At 39.5% G+C, this 19,433-nt stretch overlaps 2 protein-coding genes across 4 annotated transcripts in view; both read left to right on the top strand.

Moving 5' to 3' along the window:
* Window positions 1-944, top strand: part of asb14b (ankyrin repeat and SOCS box containing 14b) — a 13,410-nt gene extending 12,466 nt beyond the window's left edge. For both annotated transcript variants that reach the window (XM_056449813.1, XM_056449812.1), the window contains 2 exons: window positions 1-109; window positions 389-944. The exon at window positions 1-109 is cut by the window's left edge and continues 45 nt beyond it. In XM_056449813.1, the coding sequence (XP_056305788.1) occupies window positions 1-109; window positions 389-561 (282 nt within the window). In that variant the 3' untranslated portion in view covers window positions 562-944. The remainder of the gene's footprint in view (window positions 110-388) is intronic.
* A 5,073-nt stretch (window positions 945-6,017) lies between these two features.
* tasorb (transcription activation suppressor b) lies at window positions 6,018-17,722 on the top strand. 2 transcript variants are annotated; one of them, XM_056448902.1, is made up of 23 exons: window positions 6,018-6,444; window positions 8,048-8,193; window positions 8,322-8,414; window positions 8,742-8,814; window positions 9,393-9,484; window positions 9,599-9,730; window positions 9,809-9,924; window positions 10,015-10,046; window positions 10,522-10,627; window positions 10,706-10,809; window positions 10,892-10,995; window positions 11,189-11,261; window positions 11,347-11,421; window positions 11,504-12,211; window positions 12,511-12,779; window positions 12,856-12,985; window positions 13,521-14,296; window positions 14,383-14,502; window positions 14,615-14,774; window positions 14,890-14,989; window positions 15,062-15,240; window positions 15,613-15,747; window positions 15,837-17,722. In XM_056448902.1, exons 1-23 carry the CDS (start codon window positions 6,135-6,137, stop codon window positions 17,282-17,284), a joined length of 5,481 nt encoding a protein of 1,826 aa, XP_056304877.1. In that variant the 5' UTR covers window positions 6,018-6,134; the 3' UTR covers window positions 17,285-17,722. The 2 variants fall into 2 exon arrangements, with proteins under 2 accessions (XP_056304877.1, XP_056304876.1); XM_056448901.1 differs by having other exon boundaries at window positions 10,012-10,046.
* The last annotated feature ends 1,711 nt before the right edge of the window (window positions 17,723-19,433 follow it).

Genomic DNA, 19,433 nt, shown 5'->3' with positions numbered 1-19,433 from the left:
CATGTAGTGCGAATCATGTTGGATTATGTCGATCATGTGACTCTCTGCTCCAAACTGAAGACTATTCTGGTTGAGCAAAAACAGTGGCCGGAAATTTGTAAGATACAACGTGAGTCTGAGATTAAAGCAAACTTTTATTTTACATTTCCAGTAAATCTGACATATACAGTAGTCAACATTTGAAGTGGATTAAAACTGCTGCCCTAAAACTATTCAACAACACACGTTCTTGTCTTAGGCAAATTTTGAAAAATATTTTTTGTTCCCATCCACTTTAAATGTTGACTACTATAGATCTCAGCTGTTGAAAGTAATTCAGTGTTGGTTAATGAATTGAAATCTAGCAGGTTTCAGTGTTATTGATATATATATTCTCTTCTGTCATCAGAAAACACACGAAGCCTGAAGCATCTCTGCAGACTGAAGATTCGTGATTGTTTGGGCCGTTTGCGTCTGAGGGCTCCGGTTTTTATCAGTTACCTGCCCCTGCCTGCCCGTCTCAAAGACTATATTCGCTTCAAAGAGTATGATGTTTACAGCAGAGGAAGTATGACAGAATAAAAGTAAGCAAAAAGGTCAATCTGTACACTAGAAGCTGCGGTTAAAACAAAATATGCTGTTGGTCATTTTTTAGCAAATAAAAGCAAGCCTTTTGAAATAATTGTGTTAAAATATATGTATAAATCTAAATACATTGGAGTTCAGATATCTAAGATGATATTAAAAAGCTGATCCAACATTTTTTATTAATTTAAAGATTTAAAAACTGATTTCAAATTGTGAAATTTATGTTTAAGTTCAATCGTCATGTCAAAAACTGACATTGTAGCATCACGTGATAGATTCTGCCCCTGAAGCTCAGTGATGCTTTTTATCATAAAAACATTGAACACAAAGTTTTATGTCTTGATTTCAGTAAAGGAGAATAAACTAAATATTACTCATTTTTGGCATTCAACCTTCCTTTGGCTCTGAGACCATTATGCTCAGGGATGAGTGAAATTTATGACATATTTCTTTCAAATACATATTCAAAATACAAAATAGCATTTTCTAGATTGTATTTGATAGGTTTGATGAAAATGGCTTAAAGGTGCAGTAAGTGATCTGCCAAAATGCTAACCGGTTAGCATAATATCTTTGAAACACAGTCCCTCCCCTGCCATTCAAAGCCACGCCTCCTGAAATCATAAATGCGCGCACCTTAAAGATGACAATAGACAATCCACTATCATGTCATTCACCAATTAGAAAACTTTACAGTACTTCATAATACTACAATTCAGAATGAAAAACTGTTTTATATCAAACACATTTACAGTTGTGTAGCAAGCAAAACTTGTCATAATGTGCAATATTTCCTGCATGCAAGGTTCACTAGTCTTATTATCTCATGTGCTTTGTTCTAAAGCAACTACTGTATGCTTAGTGGTTGGCCTGCGGGGTGCAGGAATTACACTTATTACTAAGCCATACTTACATGCTATTTCAGACCGAATATTCAGAGTAGCATGGTAAACAATATAGGGACCACGTCACAGGCTGTCAATTTTAAAAAAATTAATCACTGTGATGTAAATATAAAACAAACGTCACCCCAGTAAAGGAGGCTATGCGGAAAAGCGATGTTTACTTAATAATCTATATTATCGATGCTGTAAAAAGGAACCTTATGAAATTGAAAATAGTCACATCAGTCTTTCATAAGATCCGTGCATATAACCCATTCGTAAAACAACACAATCTACATAAGTTTTGCGTGCTAAAATACTTTTAAAACATAACATTACCTGTCTAAAAGAAATACTTCAGCCATGTCATCCTTCCTCCAGCGTGCAAATATAACTCCAATATTGATTCAGGATTTTAAAAGTTTTGATTGAGCATTTGTTTTTACCACTGTGACTGTCTCGCGTGCACACGCATTAGCGGATCAGCATGAATAGATGCACAGATGTACAAATCTACATTTGTTGACAGACAGTTTGGGCTACTTATCAGAATTATGGGAATTGTTGGCCAAACAAATTTTAATTGGATGAAAATTATTTTGGTTTTATGCCTTACCCAGAATATACAAATACATATAAATACATTTAGATCATTTACTTTAATCACTACTATTGGAATGTGAAGAGACTTTCAACCAGCACAACAAAAATGTTTCTGTAGACAATCAGCTACTGCAACTTTAATGTGTTGTATCAAAATACTTTAGTGTCTTGTATTTTTGTAGTTTCAAAATACTGTAAAATACTTTGCAAGAAGTCTACAGTACATGATGACATCTTCAAAATGAGGCCTCTGATTGGTGCTTTCTCGGTTATTTGCCTAAGCTTGAGATCAGAACAGAAAATGGATTTATTTTTAAGAAGGTGGTCAATGATTGGAGTATGAATGGATTATGCTTAAAGAATGTAACAGACAAGTGCTGAGGGTAGATTTAGGAGCAAGTCAACAACCATTAAAAATAGTATACTGAGCAATGCTAAGACCCGAAATATATAATGGCTGTATAGTGTACAATTCAGCATCTTTGCTTAAGAAATGAAATAAAACATCAGTCCTGAAGAACAAGATGAGGAGCTTCAGAACATTATCAATCTCAGTCTCAGTGCTGCAGGTGGAAATGCAGAGGAACTTTAGAAATATACTGTCACTTCGTTCACCTATAGGGGGAAGTTGTGGCCTAATGGTTAGTGAGTTGGATTTGTAACTAAGAGAAACATAAGTTACCTTTGGGATACAAGTCCAACTTACTAACCATTTGGCCACAACTTCCCCCTATAGGTGAACAAAGTGACAGAGAAAAGTTGTTGCTATCAAACATGGTTTACTTCCACGTCAGTTTAATGGTGAAGGGATGGATCTAATAGGCCTATTGATGGAAAGTTTGCAAAGAAATTTCGTGCTCCCTTGTAAAAGATTTTTGTAGTACTTTGACTTTGATACTTGTTATGACTGCTGTATTTTGTAGTTTATTTTGATACATTTCAAATTGAGGCATTTGGTATTTTATTTTAAAAAAACATTTTATGTTAAAATACATAAAATACATACCTTTCCCTGATTATGCTGACGAGAATGTTTAAAATTGGGTCTTTGGGGATGTCAAGTTTCCCAAGGGAGTGCTGCACAAGGATGGCAGTGGAAATGTTTGGCAGGGGGAAAACATTAAGAACATTAAATATGTAAAAATAAATAAATAAATAAATAAAAGTAAAAGGATAAAGTAAAAAAAAAATATTTATTAGGATAAATAAGCAGTCATTCGTATGATTGTATGTTTGTGACAAAACACACAAGTTGAGAGAAGTTGCTTGTCTGATCTATTGATTGGTTGTCTTCCAAGTTGTTTATGCTTGGAATTAAATGAGGTGTCTTTGATATTTTTGATTTTTAGCTTTACGGTTTACTAAAGTGACATTTATTGACATGTTTAATAGTTAAATTGTAAAAATTTAAACTGTCAGGGCATTGCTGGTTTTTCTACCATAGTCTACATCAGGGGTTCCCAAAATTTTCAGCCCACGATCCCCAAATAAAGGTGGTTATAAATATACAAACATTGGGCACACAACAATAGGTCTATATAAACGCGACCAGATTAAAAACACAAAAAGTATAACAACCATATCGTTTTTATAGTCATTTATTAATTTAATTAAATATTAACCTTACCTAAAGAGACTGGTAAGCACAATGTTTTCAGCACAGTTCTATTCTTGGTTTAATTTTGGAGATTTCCAGTCAGAGATCATTCTCAATGTTCAGTTTTGGCCTGTATGTATTTGTAATGTATTTGATTGCCATAAAGGTGTCAAAAAGTTTAACCTGCTGCTATAAAATCAATCTGCTGCAGCCCGCGCTGTGTTGCTGTGTTGTTAATTTAATGTAAACACACCAATCCTATAAAAAAAAAAAATAAATCTCAAGGCTGATAGCTTTTCATTTCAGAATCAGAATCAGTTTTATTGCCAAGTGTGCTTCACACACACAAGGAATTTGTTTTGGCTACAGAAGCTTCCAGTGTACATAAAGTGACAAGTGACAACACAAAATAAATCTGAAAAAATAAAATAATAATAATAAAAAATTATGAACATTAAACAGATGCGGTTAGTGAAGAAACCTGGATGTTGAGTTGTATGTACAGATTGTTATAAATATACAGGTTATAAGGTGCTGTGTACAAGTGCGAATGTAGAAAGTATTGCATTGTACATTAATATAAGGTGCTGTGTACAAGTGCGTATGATAAAGTATTGCACATATTTATTGCACAGTAGGGGAATATTTAACTGTTCATAAGGTAGACAGCCTGAGGAAAGAAACTTTTCCTGTGTCTGGCTGTTTTTGTGCTTGGTGCTCTGAAGCGCCGACCAGACAGTAACAGTTCGAACAGGTAGTGTGCTGGGTGTGAGGGGTCCAGAGTGATTTTGCGAGCCCTTTTACTCACTCTGGAAGAGTACAATTCTTGAAGTGTAGGAAGGGTTGTGCCAGTGATTCGTTCAGCAGTCCGGACTATTCGCTGTAGTCTACGGAGGTCGGTTTTGGCAGCTGAGCCGAACCAGACAGTGATTGAAGTGCAGAGGATGGATTGGATAACAGCTGAGTAGAACTGTACGAGTAGCTCCTGTGGCAGGTTGAACTTCCTCAGCTGACGAAGGAAGTACAGTCTCTGCTGGGCTTTCTTCACAATAGAGTCTATATGAATGTCCCACTTCAGATCCTGAGAGATGGTGGTGCCCAGGAACCTGAATGACTCTACTGCAGCCACAGTGCTGTTCATGATGGTGAGTGGGGGGAGTGCAGGGGGGTTTCTCCTGAAGTTCACTATCATCTCCACTGTTTTTTGCGTGTTCAGTTCCAGGTTGTTGTATCTGCACCATAACGCCAGCCGCTCCACCTCCTGTCTGTATGCAGACTTGTCACCGTTCTGGATGAGGCCGATAACAGTAGTGTCGTCTGCAAACTTAATGAGTTTGATGGAGGGGTCTTTTGCAGTGCAGTCGTTGGTGTACAGGGAGAAGAGCAGTGGAGAAAGAACACATCCTTGGGGCACCAGTGCTGATGGTGCGGCTGGTGCGGCTTGTTTTTGCATGTTGTTGTTGTTTTTTTTTGTAACTACTAACTACTATTTTTATCTTCTGTGGGTTATGGATAAAATGTGGTAATTCTAATGGTTTTATATATATATATATATATATATATATTACTTTTGGAAATCACCAAGCAACCCCCTGTCATTGTCCCGTGACCCCCACTTTGGGAACCACTGATCTACATGAAGAACCCAGACAATATATCGTTCAAACTAAAAATGTCAAAAGTCTCTTTCTTTGTTAAAATAATGTTAAACATTGTAAGTTGTTGAAGAAAAGATTTTGCAAAAGTGTGAAAAAAGAAAATATTTTCAGTGTTAGATTAAAATTATGAAATTTAATAACAAAACTAGGCCTACAATAAATTAAAAATTAATTATTCAAGTTTATAAAAATACAATAATTATTGAAACAAACAAATCAATAACAAATTGATTAAAATAAGTCACTAGATGAATACAACAATTGGTATTAAGATAGTAACGTAACAGAAACTTAAAGGTTTTTTTGGATGTCTTGTAGGTAGCCTATATTTTTATGATTGGATCATACTATTTCGGGATCCATTGCATCATAATGACTCCGCTGATTAGACCTGCTTTTAAAAAGTTGGACATCTCGATGTCAAATGTGTAACGTTAATCTAAATGTTTTTATCTCACGTTATGGAATCGTGTCATGTGAAAACCATGTGTTGCATAAACGGGGAGTTTTTGTTAAAACGAACACAAACAAATGCAGTAAGTTCACCGTGTGACGGCTCTACGGTTCGTTCTTGGCACCCGTTCTCCGGTGATCTGCGATCAAAGCTCTCGGTCTGTCTAGACGCTGCGCGGTTCACGGCAGCGCCGCTGGAGGGCGTCAGGCTACGTGAATGTAAACAGAGTGACGCCAGAGTTTTGCAGTGGTGGGGAAGGCATACGTCACAAGCATAATGGCGGAGGCTGGTTGAGAAGGAGAATTACTCCGTGAAGCGGCAACTGAAACCAACTTCATCGCCAGCTGAAGAGGTGACCGCTGGTCCAAAAAATGGCTTGCAATTTCAGCCAGGAGAGAAAAAACGACAAAGAGAGCAGCAAGGCCGGCAGCCTAACCTTGGAGGATGGCGACAGCAAGAAGCAATTGTTGTCAGCCTCTAGCACGGCCACATCCAAGCAAAATGGCGATCAAGCTGGATGTGAAGACGAGCAAATGTCTGAACAAGATGCTTCTGAGCGGCGGAGGACAGGCCTGTCGGACACGAAAAACTGCGGCGGCTCGCCTTCGACGCTCCCGAGGTCGGCCGAAGAGCTGCCAAGGAAGAATTTCCAGATCCCGAGGAAAATCAAGGAGCGGAAAGGTTGTGTGCACTATTGCTACCACGGTTACTACCATTCCCGATGTGCATTATTTGGGCTTCACGACCTGCAAGTTCGCTAAAAGCGTGCTTTGTGCAGCTTCGGGTCAAATAAATAGACCCGTATTGATAAATACACAAGGGATCTATATTAAGCGCCACGTGATTTGCTTTAGAGGCTTGCACTACTGTTACTAAATGGATTTTTAACGAGTGCGCCGCGTAGAGCTGCAGGTAAGGCGGGCGCTCGAATCCAGCTTGCACGGGCACTCGAGGATCCGATTCCGGCCGAGTTATTCAAAGCACATCTCAAAGACGTGCGTTTTCGTCCTCATGGTTGTAAAGCTGACGGAGGCCGGTGTCATTGCTCTGCTTGCTGGCTGTATACTCCTCCTCCCATTCCGTACAGTTTTGCCACACCACATGACACACTTCTTCCCCTCCTCATCAATGGCAGCAGTGTGAGGTTCAGTTGACCGCTGCATTTCTCCCTTCAGTCTTTTTACGCTACGCGTTTTAAACACCTGTCAGTCCCGAACAACCGGCCTTATTTTGAGCTCCCCATTCATTCCCTATCGTTTCCTCGTAATGCAAATAATGTGAAAGTCTGTCAACTTTAATGAAAGCGAAAGTTGCCAACGGGAGGTGCTTGTGTAGTTATCCCTGACAGATTTCACTTTGGCGTGTTGGTTTAAAACATGTAGCTGTTTGTTAGTGCTTTGACATGTTTTTTATCGTGTGGAGTTTGTTTAGATGTACAAAAAGCAAAACAGACACCAAATGGCTTTGAACTGAGTACTAGCCATTTCAAATACATATTTATTACACCTGGTTTATGCTGTTTTGGTTGGTGAATGGGTTAACAAGTTGTAAAAATTATAGCTCGTGCTAATTGTTTCTGAACATTGCCTGATTCTCATGTTTTAGAGATTTTTTTCGTGAAAAAAGTTAAATATTGTGTCACATGCCAACAATAATATTTATTCAGCGTTGGCTATTGAAAATGCTTGTGTACATTGTAATTTAATTGAGCTGCATTGTTCTACTTTTGGCATTTAATCATGGCTTCATTAGTACGGTTTTTGTTGTTAAACCATAGCAACTGCAGCCATTGTTGTTTTAGTTAGTTACATTAACCTGTGTAACTCTTGTGTTTGTAGTAAGTGTGTGGTTATCAAATAACCCAAATGGTTAATGCACATTTACTATAATAAAACTGGGTAATTTTAAGCTCAATAGGCGACATAATGTATGTAGTTTAAAATTAAAATAAAACACAAAATTGTGGATGGTAAGTGTTCTGTAATACAATATTGCAGTAATGAACATTCACAATATTGCTTTTTGTAGTGGGCACGTCAATATACTCTTTAGTCAAGTCACTTTTTGCTTTTGTGTATGCGACATGCAGAGAATAACATGTTTAACTTGTGGTCTACTGACAAAACAGTTATCTGGGGACAACACTTAAGTTTATCTATCTTTTCAGTATTCTTTGTAAAAAAAAAAAAAATTAAATGTAACATTATAATGCCAAATACCTGAGAGTATCTCCTGAATTTATTGATGTTTTTCTGATCTAATTAGCTCTGTGTTTTCTCTCCAGGTCTCTTTCAGCACTTGCCTCCAGAGTCCAGAGAGTTTGAAGAAGTCGTGAAGCTTCTGTCCACGTTCTACCTGGACGCCACATCGCGAGCGACTTTTACCTACACCAAAGCTTCTCTCATTCACAACGAGCTCTTGGAGAAAGAGGTGAGTGCTGAGTCAAGTTTATTAGTTGTTGTTAAACAGAATTTTTGCTTGCAGACTTAATGAATGAAATTATCCTTGGGCCACTTGGATGTTATAATTATTATTTTTTAATTTATTTATATTTATAGTTCATCGAGAAGAAAAGGGAACTCAAGCAGAATGGCAGGACAGAGGCAGAACTTGTAGAATCCTATGCTTTTCTGCTGCCTGATAGGAATAAGGTGTGTGTTAATGTCTGCTTCGTGACCTGACTTCAACCTTAATAATTGAGTCTTACTTTTCATAGTCAGAACTTGAACTCATACCTTTGTACTACATCTTTTTTGGGTGCTGTGACAACAACTTATTATTCTTTGTTCTTCACATATCCTACGTATTAAGTTAAAATTAAGGGTGTAGGTTTAGCAGTGTTTTCTGATTGGTCTAATCTGATTGTATAATCTCTTACTGAGATTTCACCTAGTTAGATGTAATAGCTAGTTATAACTGCTATTTAAAGTGTTTAAAGTGTGACCAAAACAAAACTAATATCTTGTCTTCTGTACTAGGTTCACTTTATCTGCGAAAAGGGTCTTTCTGTGGGACATTCGCGGATTAACAATCTAGGAAACTCTGCCAAAGGTAAGTGTTGTGCTTTAAAATAGTCTGTTTGGCTATACTCATTTGCTTGGTAGGAATTTGTTTTACTGTGGTCACTTGATCTTGCGGTTTTGGACTAGTTGAATTGGTCAGGGCCAAAATGACCACTGCTCAGTACTTTGTTGTGATCACTAGGCCAAATACATGTTCATGCATCAAACTCACTACAGTCGTTTATTTTCTGAGTGAATAAATGTTTGATAAAGTAACTTATATATTGGTCAACCCTTCTTACCTCTTTCTATTTTCAGAGCATGTTTGAGCTCTTGGAAGTAACATTAGGTTCATTTTGTTCTTGGCATAGTGATTTCTTTGTGTGGTTTACTAAAGCAAATCATTTGTATTTTAAAGAGATTCACATCTAAATGTAAGTAGGATCATTTTAACTGCTGAAATGAAGTAGTTTCTGCAAATATTTAATCTGAGCAAACAGAGCATGCTCCAAGAAGAGACTGAATTCCAAATAGATTGCTAACAAATTTCTTGGGATTACCCTAGGGCTTTTTTGTGGCTCACAGAATGTCACCCCAAGTAACTCTTCCATCCTGTTTTATTTTTAGGGGTTTACCTTTCGAAATACTCTGATTTGTTACAAATGAATCCATTTGAAGTAGGTGCTGCTGGAGAGATAATATTATTTAAAGTCATGAAGGTAAGGAGGTCCTACAGCCTTAATCACCGAGCATTGAATGTAATTTATATTATCTTATTTTCAATGCATGGTTTCACAATGTTTAAAAAAAACAATTTACATTTTGTTCTGCAGGGTAAAGTGAAGATAATTGAGAATATGCCCAAAAATACTCTTGAACCCACCCTTAAATACGACAGCCATGTGTACAAAAATGCCAGCAAAGTGACCTCATTATTATCCTACCGGGCCTTTGAGCACACTCAGGTAAGTGTTTTTTGTAACCTTTTATTTTGTCTTGTTTGCTAAAATGACCTGTTATCTAATTGTTGTGTTTCATTCCAGCAATACTTTTATGAATTTGCATATGATGAGCTCAAGTCAAGGCCTAGACATGTGTTGCCGTACGCGGTTGTGTCTTTTCAATACAAAGGCAAGGAATCGGGCATTGGCACACACAGGTATGAATAGATTTATTGATGATGCACGTAGAAATTGCAAACAAACAATTTTGGTTTAATATAAATTTCGCACCTTTTCTCTTTTAGCAGAGTAAACAGCGTGTTACATGAGACACAAAGAGGTATGATTTGTATTCATCACAGTAGATCTCTAATGAAATAAATATAGTATTCAAAATGAAGGAGTACACCCTCACAGATCACTCTTTGTGCAAATACAAAATTAGTCAGTACCAAAGACAAAACTGGAACTAATCTAACAAAAAATCTTGAGATCACAGTCCAAAAATTAGTACACCCAAATAAATATGTTGAAGGAAAAATATTTAATAAACAGGACAAATCAAGAGAAACATAAAAAATTAATATAAATGTAGATGAATTTTGTAGTTTGTAATCCTTCTATTATTAAAGATGTTAGGTGGCCAAGCTCTTATTTCTCTAAAATAAAATTTTGTTTAAATGCATTACAAATTAGTGGCTATAATCACAAAGAAATGGACATAATATTATCTTTCAAATGGGGGTGTACTCATTTATGCTGAGCACTGTAACTTGTGATCTAATTTATTGTATTATTTTAATATGATGCTTTAGTTCGGCGAAGATATACAGTTTGGAGTGGCTCACTGGTGAATAAAGGAGAGGAAGTCTATCAAGTGTACATACGGTCTTCAAGCCTCCCTCATCTTCCACTTAAACTGTGAGTTTTCCACTTTTGCCAATGCAGATTAACCAAAAAAATGTATATATTACATGAGTTTAAATTTGTATTTTTTAGCCCAGACAAGCTTGACATCAATACGGCTATGCATCTGGATCAAGTGAAGCGAAAGATCCCACCTGTTCTGCTGTCGTGGGAAGCATACAGTGGAGCACGAGAAGGTAGGATAAACCCCAATGATGCTTTTCAGCCCAACACCTGGTTGTTGATATTGTTGTGGTAATGTGTTGTGGTATTTTGCAGTGCTGAAGTGTGGGATGCACTGTAGCCTGTATGAGGTCATGGGGAAGAGTAAACAAGAAAACAGCCTCACGGGACTGCTGCAACGGCTTGAGAGGGAAAGAATGGTGAGCTAATTCACAGCCTGCTTTACGCTTTGATTGAATTAATGCCTGCAGCTTTACTGTAGCTGGGCTTCACCACCCACCCTCTCGTCTCTGTGCTGTATCTTAATAGAATCTGTTTCAGCGATCTGATATGCACAAGTTAAACTGACAATGTTTTATTATAGCCATGCTATAATTAAACTCTTCACTCTAGGTTTTGGTGAAGCCATTGGTAGACAAAGGATTTCTCTTCCTCCTTTCATCCTCTCAGTTGTTCACTAGCATAGGTAGGTTTACACACGGCCTTTAAACTCAAATGTGGCAGCTGGAATTGCTGTTGGATAACAAAGTCTATTTCTTGTTTCTCAAAAGAGCGACGAGGAAGAAGTGACAGGGTGTTACAGGCGCTTTTTATCTTTCAAGAGCAAAGAAGCATCTCGAAGTTGAGTAAGTGCCTCTAGTAGGTTTTTTCCACACTTTATTTTAACTTTCATGTATGTGCATAACTGATTTGTGTCTTAATTTTAAGTTTCAAAAAACTCTGGAGTGGAGGAGGACCCTCTTGTTTCATTGGAGCCGAAAGACGCAGTCATCCATCAGCTTGATAATTTTGTACCTGCCCTGCATCATTGCTTCTATAAGCTACGTGCCAATCCCCCCAAAGAGCTTGCAGCAGGGGTGAAACGGCAGGCACTGGACTACCTCAGCCAGAAGGAGCAAGGTGCTATACGGCCTTTTCACATCGCAGAGTATCGTCACACTTTGGATGACCGGACCAGCCAACACCTTGCACCTCGTCCTAAGAATATAGATGTGGTGCTGAAATCATATGTGTACAGTCCGGGGCAGTTTCAGCTCCCAGTAGAGGTACTACAGAAGGGCCTAATGGACAGCCAACAAGCAGAAGCATCTCCCCCTGCGGGTGCAGAGGAGTACAGTCCTGTCTCTGACTGGGGAGGGTCGGATAGACAGCCATCGGCCAGCAGTACAACTGGGGTTTCTCAGTCTAACGGTAGTGCTCAGAAACAGCAGAGCGAGTATGACAAAGAGAAGATGGAGAAATTGCTTAAGCTGATACAGATACATAAGCGGACTTTGGGCAAGGATGAGGGGAGTGGAGCAGAAAGAGAGGAAGACTGGGACCCTGCTGGTCTGAAGAGGAGGCTGGAAAGGGAAGGTCCTGGAGGTGTGAGCAAATATCTTAAGACGGGTCTGTTGAATGGAGAGCCAGGGAGAGGTAAGTTTCTACTGAATCAATGTAAATTTAGGTGTAGCATGCAGAGATCCTCAAACGTATGGTATTTTGTCAAAGGAATAGTGTCTTTGTGGGTTTTCAATCACTTGTATTAAGTGCTAAAATTAGAGGTGAAAAGCTTCAGTTCTTCTATCTTTGTTCAGAGACTCTGGAGAAGGGCTAATTTGTCACATCTTTAAAAAATGGTAGTGTGCATGCATGATAGAGCTACAGCACAATATATTGAGACTGCAGTTCCTGAGATACTTAATCTTATTGTGGACAACCTTTTTTCCTCTTAGTGGTGATGGACAGCATGGGGCTGTGTGATACAGACCTGCGGGAGCGTGCATCTCAGAGTCCCACCCTCCGAGACACCCAGGCCTTGCTCAAACTCTTCCTCAGCACGCTCAACAGGATGGCCCAGAGCTCAACCACTGCCAGTAATCAGCCTGAGATGCTCCCTAAAAACGTAGAGGGACATGAGCCCACTGAGTCCCTTACTCACTGTGATCTTGATCTGCGTGGCAGACGTGTTGATGAAGAGCAGGTTACCCAGGATTTCTTGGAGGTATGGATCAGACTTTTTCTTGTGTCTAATGTCACGTTTAAATGCTGTTGAGTTAACTTGTCAGATGTATGTGTAGGAGCAGATGGCCTGCAGCAGAAGCAGTGTGGATGTCTACAGCCCCACTTCCAATCTGGAGCAGCAGCAGCCACCCCGTCCAGCAGAAGCTGCACATCAGATCCACCAACCCTGGAAAACGTCCACCACAGGTGCTTGCAACATTTTAATATTTGTTATCCTTTAAAGTTTTGAACATTTTATTAAATTGTTATATAACTGTTATAATAACTGTCCTATGTTTATATCATTTAAAATGAATAGCGATATTTTTATTGATGTCAAAGCAGATGTTAATTTTTTTAGAAGCTATTACTCCAAACTTGCTTCCTCAGAAATCATTCCTGAATGATTACAGTGTTTATTTTAAATAGAATCCTTTGTAATATTACAAATATCTATATTGCCAACGTTGATCAGATTAATTAGACCAGGGGTGCCCAAACTCAGTCCTGGAGGGCCGATGTCTTGCAGAGTTTAGCTTCAAGTTGCTTCAACACACCTGCCAGGAAATTCTCAGTGTGCTAGTTAGATCTTGATTAGCTGGTTCAGGTGCGTCTAATTTGGGTTGGAGCTAAACTCTGCAGGACACCAGCCCTCCAGGACCTGAATTAGACCTTGCCAATTCTTTGCTAAGTTCTTTAAACTTATTTTGACTAATAAAAATACAATTTTTTTTTTTTTTAGATGTTGTTGTTGAACCTTGTCTGAGTGGATCAGAGAAGCCAGTTCAATGCTTGGGAAAAGTAGTAGACACAATTCTTGACCGTGAATTTCAGAACCTCTGCACAGGGATCCAGAATTTGATGGAGGCACAGCATATAATCTACAACTCACAGCCTCCTTTGCCACGAAATGAGGACCTGACCATACGGTCCAGTCCCGCATTCTCACCTTTTGTCTCGAAATATGTCACTCCGCTGCCTGTGCAGGGCTACGTTAAAACTCTCTGTGAAAAGATGAACCATTTGATCCATTCTTCTAGTGCGTGTTTAGAACCTGTGGCCATTGCAACACCACCTGCTGTTGTCCCAGTGCCTGCCCCCTTACCACCTGCTCCACCTCCTTTTGCCATTCCGGCTCCTGCCCAGCCCACACAGCCCTCATCTCCTGCTCATCCTCGCACTAAAACATTATCTCCAGTGCCTAAGTCGCAGGCTTCATCAAGCAAGCCACAAGCTACCGTTAAGCCACCTTCTTCAGGCAAACATCGCCTAGGCACTGTCAAAGAGGTCCACTTGTTTCAAACTGAAAAATCAGCTGATCTCAAGGATACAGATATTATGGAAACTTCTGTCTCCGAGTTATCCGCAGAATCTACTCTGGCAGGAACCTCAAGCACTGTTATTGGGCAAATCAAGCCTGATGTGTTGTGCACACTGATGGAGATCATGCAGAAGAATGCAGTCAAGTTTTACATTCAGACAGGTGATGAGGAGAGTGAACTCTGCACTGAGATAAAGGTATGAAAGTTTAAAATGTCAGAATAGAGAGTATGGAATGATGCTCTTGACCAACCTTGTCTTTAACCACCCGTTTGGTTTAACAGGCATATTTAAGAAGCCTTGGCAACATCGCTTGCAACCCTCTGAATTATCTGGAGAGTAAAAGTCAGCAAAAGTTCATGATCATAATTCAGAACGAGGACATTGCCACTCATGTACATAAGGTGATTACCGTCTCGGCATTGTAAACTGCTGTTTGAAACGGTTTAATTAGTTGCACAAGGCAAACTGAAAAGCGTTTGTTTTGAAGTCTTGTTATTTCTACGCACCATTTAGATCCCAGCACTGGTGTCTCTGAAGAAATTGCCCACAGTTTACTTTGCTGGAGTGGACAGCCTGGATGATGTAAAAAATCGTACTTACAATGAGCTCTTTGTGTCCGGGGGTCTCATTGTGTCAGATGAGCTCATTCTCAAACCTGACAATATTATGCTAGGTAAGAACTGAATGTAGAATGTATCTTTCAAAGTGTGAGTGCAAAAATTGATGTGGCATTTTCTGTAAAATGAGTCTCAACTTCTTTTAAAAAACACTGACATTTGTGTTTACAGCTAAGCTACAGGCATTTCTTAAGTTCCTGGAGGAACAGGGCTCACCCTGGAAGTGGAAGGTGCATTGTAAGACTCAGAAGAAGCTTAAAGAACTCAGCAGGTTAGGGAATGATTAGACTGTTTTGCCAATTTTGATGGACTCCTGGTATCTGACATATTTTCCCTTTCACAGGTTAAACACTGAAGCCCTGGATCTATTAAACCTGCTGACAAGCTACCAGAAGAAACACCTGGTGGAGTTTCTGCCCTATCACGAGTGTGACACTCCATCTAGACAAGCTCCTGATTTAGATTGTCTGGTCAAGTTGCAAGCTCAACACACACAGCTTCGACACCTTGTCTTCCTTACAGGTATGGGTAGTTGGTCCAGTTGAAGACTTGTGAGTTTTGCACTGGAGGACACTCTTTACAGCTGGCACTTTTTAGCATGTTTGCATTGCAGGAACTGGGAATGATTTTAGAAATGTAATTTCGGGTTAATGGATTAAGCTTCTAATCCAGCTCAATAGGAACTATTTGTTAATATTTGTTCAGTGATGTTTTTAAAGGTTGAACGTTCAGAAAGCCAATCTTAACAGCAATTTGTTGTTGCCTTCGTCTGTAGCACTACATGTTTAGTTTATTGACTCTTTTTGCTGAATTATATGACTGTGGTGCAATAGCGATGATATGTGTGCAGTTGTCTGCAGTGTTTGCTAAATAGTTTTTTTTTTACATTTACAGAAAGACACGATGACACATTCTCTCAGTTCTCCAGTAGTGGAGTCATCATTGCAGGTATGAATGACATAGTGAACAACTTTCAGAGTTTGATCAGTATCCCAGTAGATGCAACAGTGGCTGCCCTACCTAATCCAGGTAAAGACTTAATCTTCTTTTCCTGACAGAATTCACAAAGAAATTAAAAATTTGGATTTTAACACTTTGTCATTTGTTTGACTGCTCAGTGGAGCCTGATGCTGTTCGCGATGAAGAGGACATGTCTATAGACTCTGAAGATGACATGCCAATCAGCGCTACTAACATTCAGACGGAAAAAGACCTAACAGAACCACATGCACCTCAACCCCCTCCACCCCAGACCGATGGATTTCGTCCTCCCCTTCCTGACCAACCGTCTTTGGACCCCGTAATTGATCCACTTGTTCTTCCAAACCCCTCTATGTGCCCTACCCAGGGCTCTTTCTCAGATTACGCAGCATTGAAGTCTGTCATCGCTCTTTATAAAGCTGCCAGTCAAGAGAGTGCATCTAGGCCTGAAGGAGAGGACACCCTGACCAGTTTCGGTGTGAACCCCCACCAGAGCTACCTGTGTCCTGGCTCATCACAGTGGAGTCCTTACTCTGGTTCTCCTGCGTACCACATGCCCTCAGCATATTCATCTCCAGTCCAAGTGGCTTCCAGGGGATCAGATTATAGTCAAGGTGTTGCTCCTCCTGGGGTCCCACCTCCTGCAAACCCCCCCACCCTACCCATTGGCCAATCGCTTCCTATTCCCCCATCCTTCTCTCAGCCCCCGGTTAGTTTAGTGGAGGTGCTGCCTCCTGTTCCAGAATCAACCTCGTCTCTTCAACCGCCTAGACTCATTGCTGACAGTGTGGGAGTGCCTAGGGTGGAAATGGCAAGCACTGCTAATAAGCAAGGACATCTTGGTTCTCAAACCATCAAGACAGATGTAGAGACTCCATCTTCATCCACTACTTTTTCTTCATCCACTATTCGTACCACTTTTCCCTCTTACCCAGAAGCTACACTCTTTCCAGCCCTCACTCCAATCCCTCCCGTTCCACCGCTTTACAACTGGGGTCCTACACCAGGAGGCCAGCACAGTTTCACGGTTGGACAGAGCGGGGCAGGATTTAGTGCTCTACCTTCAACCCAGTCTGAGGCCGCAAAACCCACAGATGGATCATGGATAGGAGCCACAGAGAGTGGGACCTCTCAGGAACAAGAGGAAGAAAAGGCCATGACTTCAAGCACCTCTAAATTAGGCCAGCAGGAGGGTGGCGGAGAGAAAGAAGGTGCATTGGCTAGTTCAATTTCTTGCGGCCAAGGCAGCAGAACTCCAGTGAACTCATCATCAGAGAGTCAGGGTGGCAGTCAAGCCCCTCCTGCTAGGGGTGGCATTGCCAGCAGAGGACTCTTACCTCTCCCGGGAGCTGCAATGGGAGCCATGTGCCGAGGTGGACACAACAATAGCATGTACAATCCCAGAGGAGGTCCTCCTGATATGATGCGGGGTGGCTTCAGGGGTCGAGGAGTTCCACCGCACCCTATGAGATCTAGACCAGGTAGGGGTCACATCAGAGGAGGCCCATCCTGTAATTGGGGCTACCCGCCTGGGAGGGGAGGGGGTGGACGGTCAGACTACTATTCGGACTACACTTACAACTGAATGCCATTGGGATGCCATACTCCCTCATAGACTACTGGCATTAGGAATGTACATATTTAACAATAAGAGCACATCAAATATCTGAAATAAAGGAAAAATGAAATCTGGTTTTGTATAATTGAGATGGTGACTCAGACGGTGGCCAGATTTTCACTGTTTTCGGTAATGCTCTTCCTAAAATGACATGTTTGAAAAACCTTGTTCATACCACTATATTTATATTGCCAAGAAATGTAATTGCCTTTCAATGTTTCATTTTTGTCAATACTTTTTGTTTGGATTTTCAAGGAGAAAAAAAACGGTTTGTGAACAAGGAGCAAAATGCAGACAATATTTTTTTAAAAGATGAAAAGTGAGTCATTCTTCATTTTAGCTGTTTTTTGGTTTTTTTACATTCTTGGTTGTACAGATGTTCTATTAAAACAAGGTTGTATCAAACTTGATGTGTTCAGTATTAAATCAAAAGCATGAATGTGTGAACTCTTTGTACATGTACATAGATATTTATAATACTATATAAGAAATGGTTAGATTTTCTTTTCAAATGCGATTAATCAATGCCAAAGTTGTTTCATAATGTGCATTGGCAAGTATTTAACCTAATGGTTTAAAAGCCGCCCAGCAGAGGGCACCATTTCCTAATGAAAGCTGCTGGTCTGAAGCTGATGCGATGTTTGTCAAAAACAACTTGTTTTTTTTGGTTTTTTTTGTTAAATATATTCTGAAATTTATGCACCTTGATTAAAAAAAAGATTGAATTCGCCCTTTGTATATGAATCTGATTGGCCGCAGTTCTGTAGAATATTTCTCAGGGCATTTTACAAATGTTACTATGTACCAGATAAACAGCTCTGTCTCTAAAAACAATGTGTAAGATTTGTTTAAAACACCATTTCTGTTTCTATATTTTATCCTAAGTGATGTGAGCTGTGGCTGGGATGAAAGATTTCTATTTTATACTTTTTAAAATTGCAATGAAACTGCTGTGCTCAAAATTATTGGGTATGATTATCAAAGGGTTATATATTTTAGAGGTGCATTTACATAGTTTTGCACATTAATTCAATATGTGGGTCACCATTTTGCATTGCCAGAGTGATTGTTTTTTTTTTTTAACATCATGGTTCAGTGCAGGATAGAAAGAGAGCAAATCGTGTTTGCGGCAGAAGGGGACAAAAAAAAAAAATAAAAGAAAGCTTAAAGGATTAAGAGAAGGCTGAAAAAATAGCTAGTACCTAGTTTGCCCCAAAGAGTAATCTGCTAAAATCTGACCTTAGGTCATCTCATCTCTCATTTGATACAGTTATCTTTCAAAAGAACACTAGTATTACAAATACAACACAGAGGAAAGACAGTAAGGGTTATAACTGCAAAACAGTGTGATAGGAAAGTTGCTTTAGCAAATTAAGTATTTTTGTTTCGCTCTTTTGCAGACTTGATTTGAACCACATCACATGAATTTGATGTCAGTTCATTTGATAAGCCTGAAGAGTTTGTCAAACAAGTGATGTTTTGGTATTAAAGGATGCACAGGTTTAAAGAGACAGATATATAAAATGATTGTCTGCAGTCACATGGACATTTTTTAAACAAATCTGGTGCATTTGGCAGGGCTTTGTGACGATCAGCCAGGGGACACGTGTCAACGTATTACGAATGTGAAAGTGGGTTGCCGCAGATAAATCTGATCACATCTGGAAATGGACTGCATGGATTAACTCTGTACCTTTGCCTGGGTGCTCATTCATTTTCATATTTTGCTTTTAGTTTGCATACTGTGCATGGTGTGGGAGGGAAAATTCTGGCAGAGGTGTTAATCCTCTCCCATAGCACATCCCTGCAATGAAAGAGCAATTTGCTTAATGCAAAGTGCTTAGATGAATAATATCTCACATAAACAGACATCACTACATTGCCTTCGCTCTTCCATCTTCATGTATCTTCTCTCCTTCTGGAGGTGTTCACAAGTTGTGAGCTCGTAGCATATTTATTTGTTGGTTCTACACCAATTTTGCGACCATGTTATTTTGACACGCAGTATTAAATGTATCTTAGGTTAATGACGCAATTGAAAGGATTAAACCTCGATCGTAAATGGCTCTAGATGGAAAGCTTTCAGTTGAGAATTTAGATTACTGAAATCACCTGT

Source organism: Danio aesculapii, chromosome 23 (assembly GCF_903798145.1).
Source record: "Danio aesculapii chromosome 23, fDanAes4.1, whole genome shotgun sequence".
In the NCBI taxonomy this organism is placed as follows: domain Eukaryota; kingdom Metazoa; phylum Chordata; class Actinopteri; order Cypriniformes; family Danionidae; genus Danio; species Danio aesculapii.
Note: the sequence above shows the minus strand (reverse complement) of the source record. Positions and strands in the feature narration are given on the sequence as shown.

What these genes read in the sequence shown, in the direction of transcription:
- tasorb (XM_056448901.1), top strand. Translation starts at nt 6,135, where the DNA reads ATGGCTTGCAATTTCAGCCAGGAGAGAAAAAACGACAAAGAGAGCAGC. An exon ending in ATACAGTGGAGCACGAGAAG is followed by an intron (nt 10,810 to 10,891) that starts GTAGGATAAACC and finishes GGTATTTTGCAG; the next exon opens with TGCTGAAGTGTGGGATGCAC. An exon ending in GGCTGCCCTACCTAATCCAG is followed by an intron (nt 15,748 to 15,836) that starts GTAAAGACTTAA and finishes TTGACTGCTCAG; the next exon opens with TGGAGCCTGATGCTGTTCGC.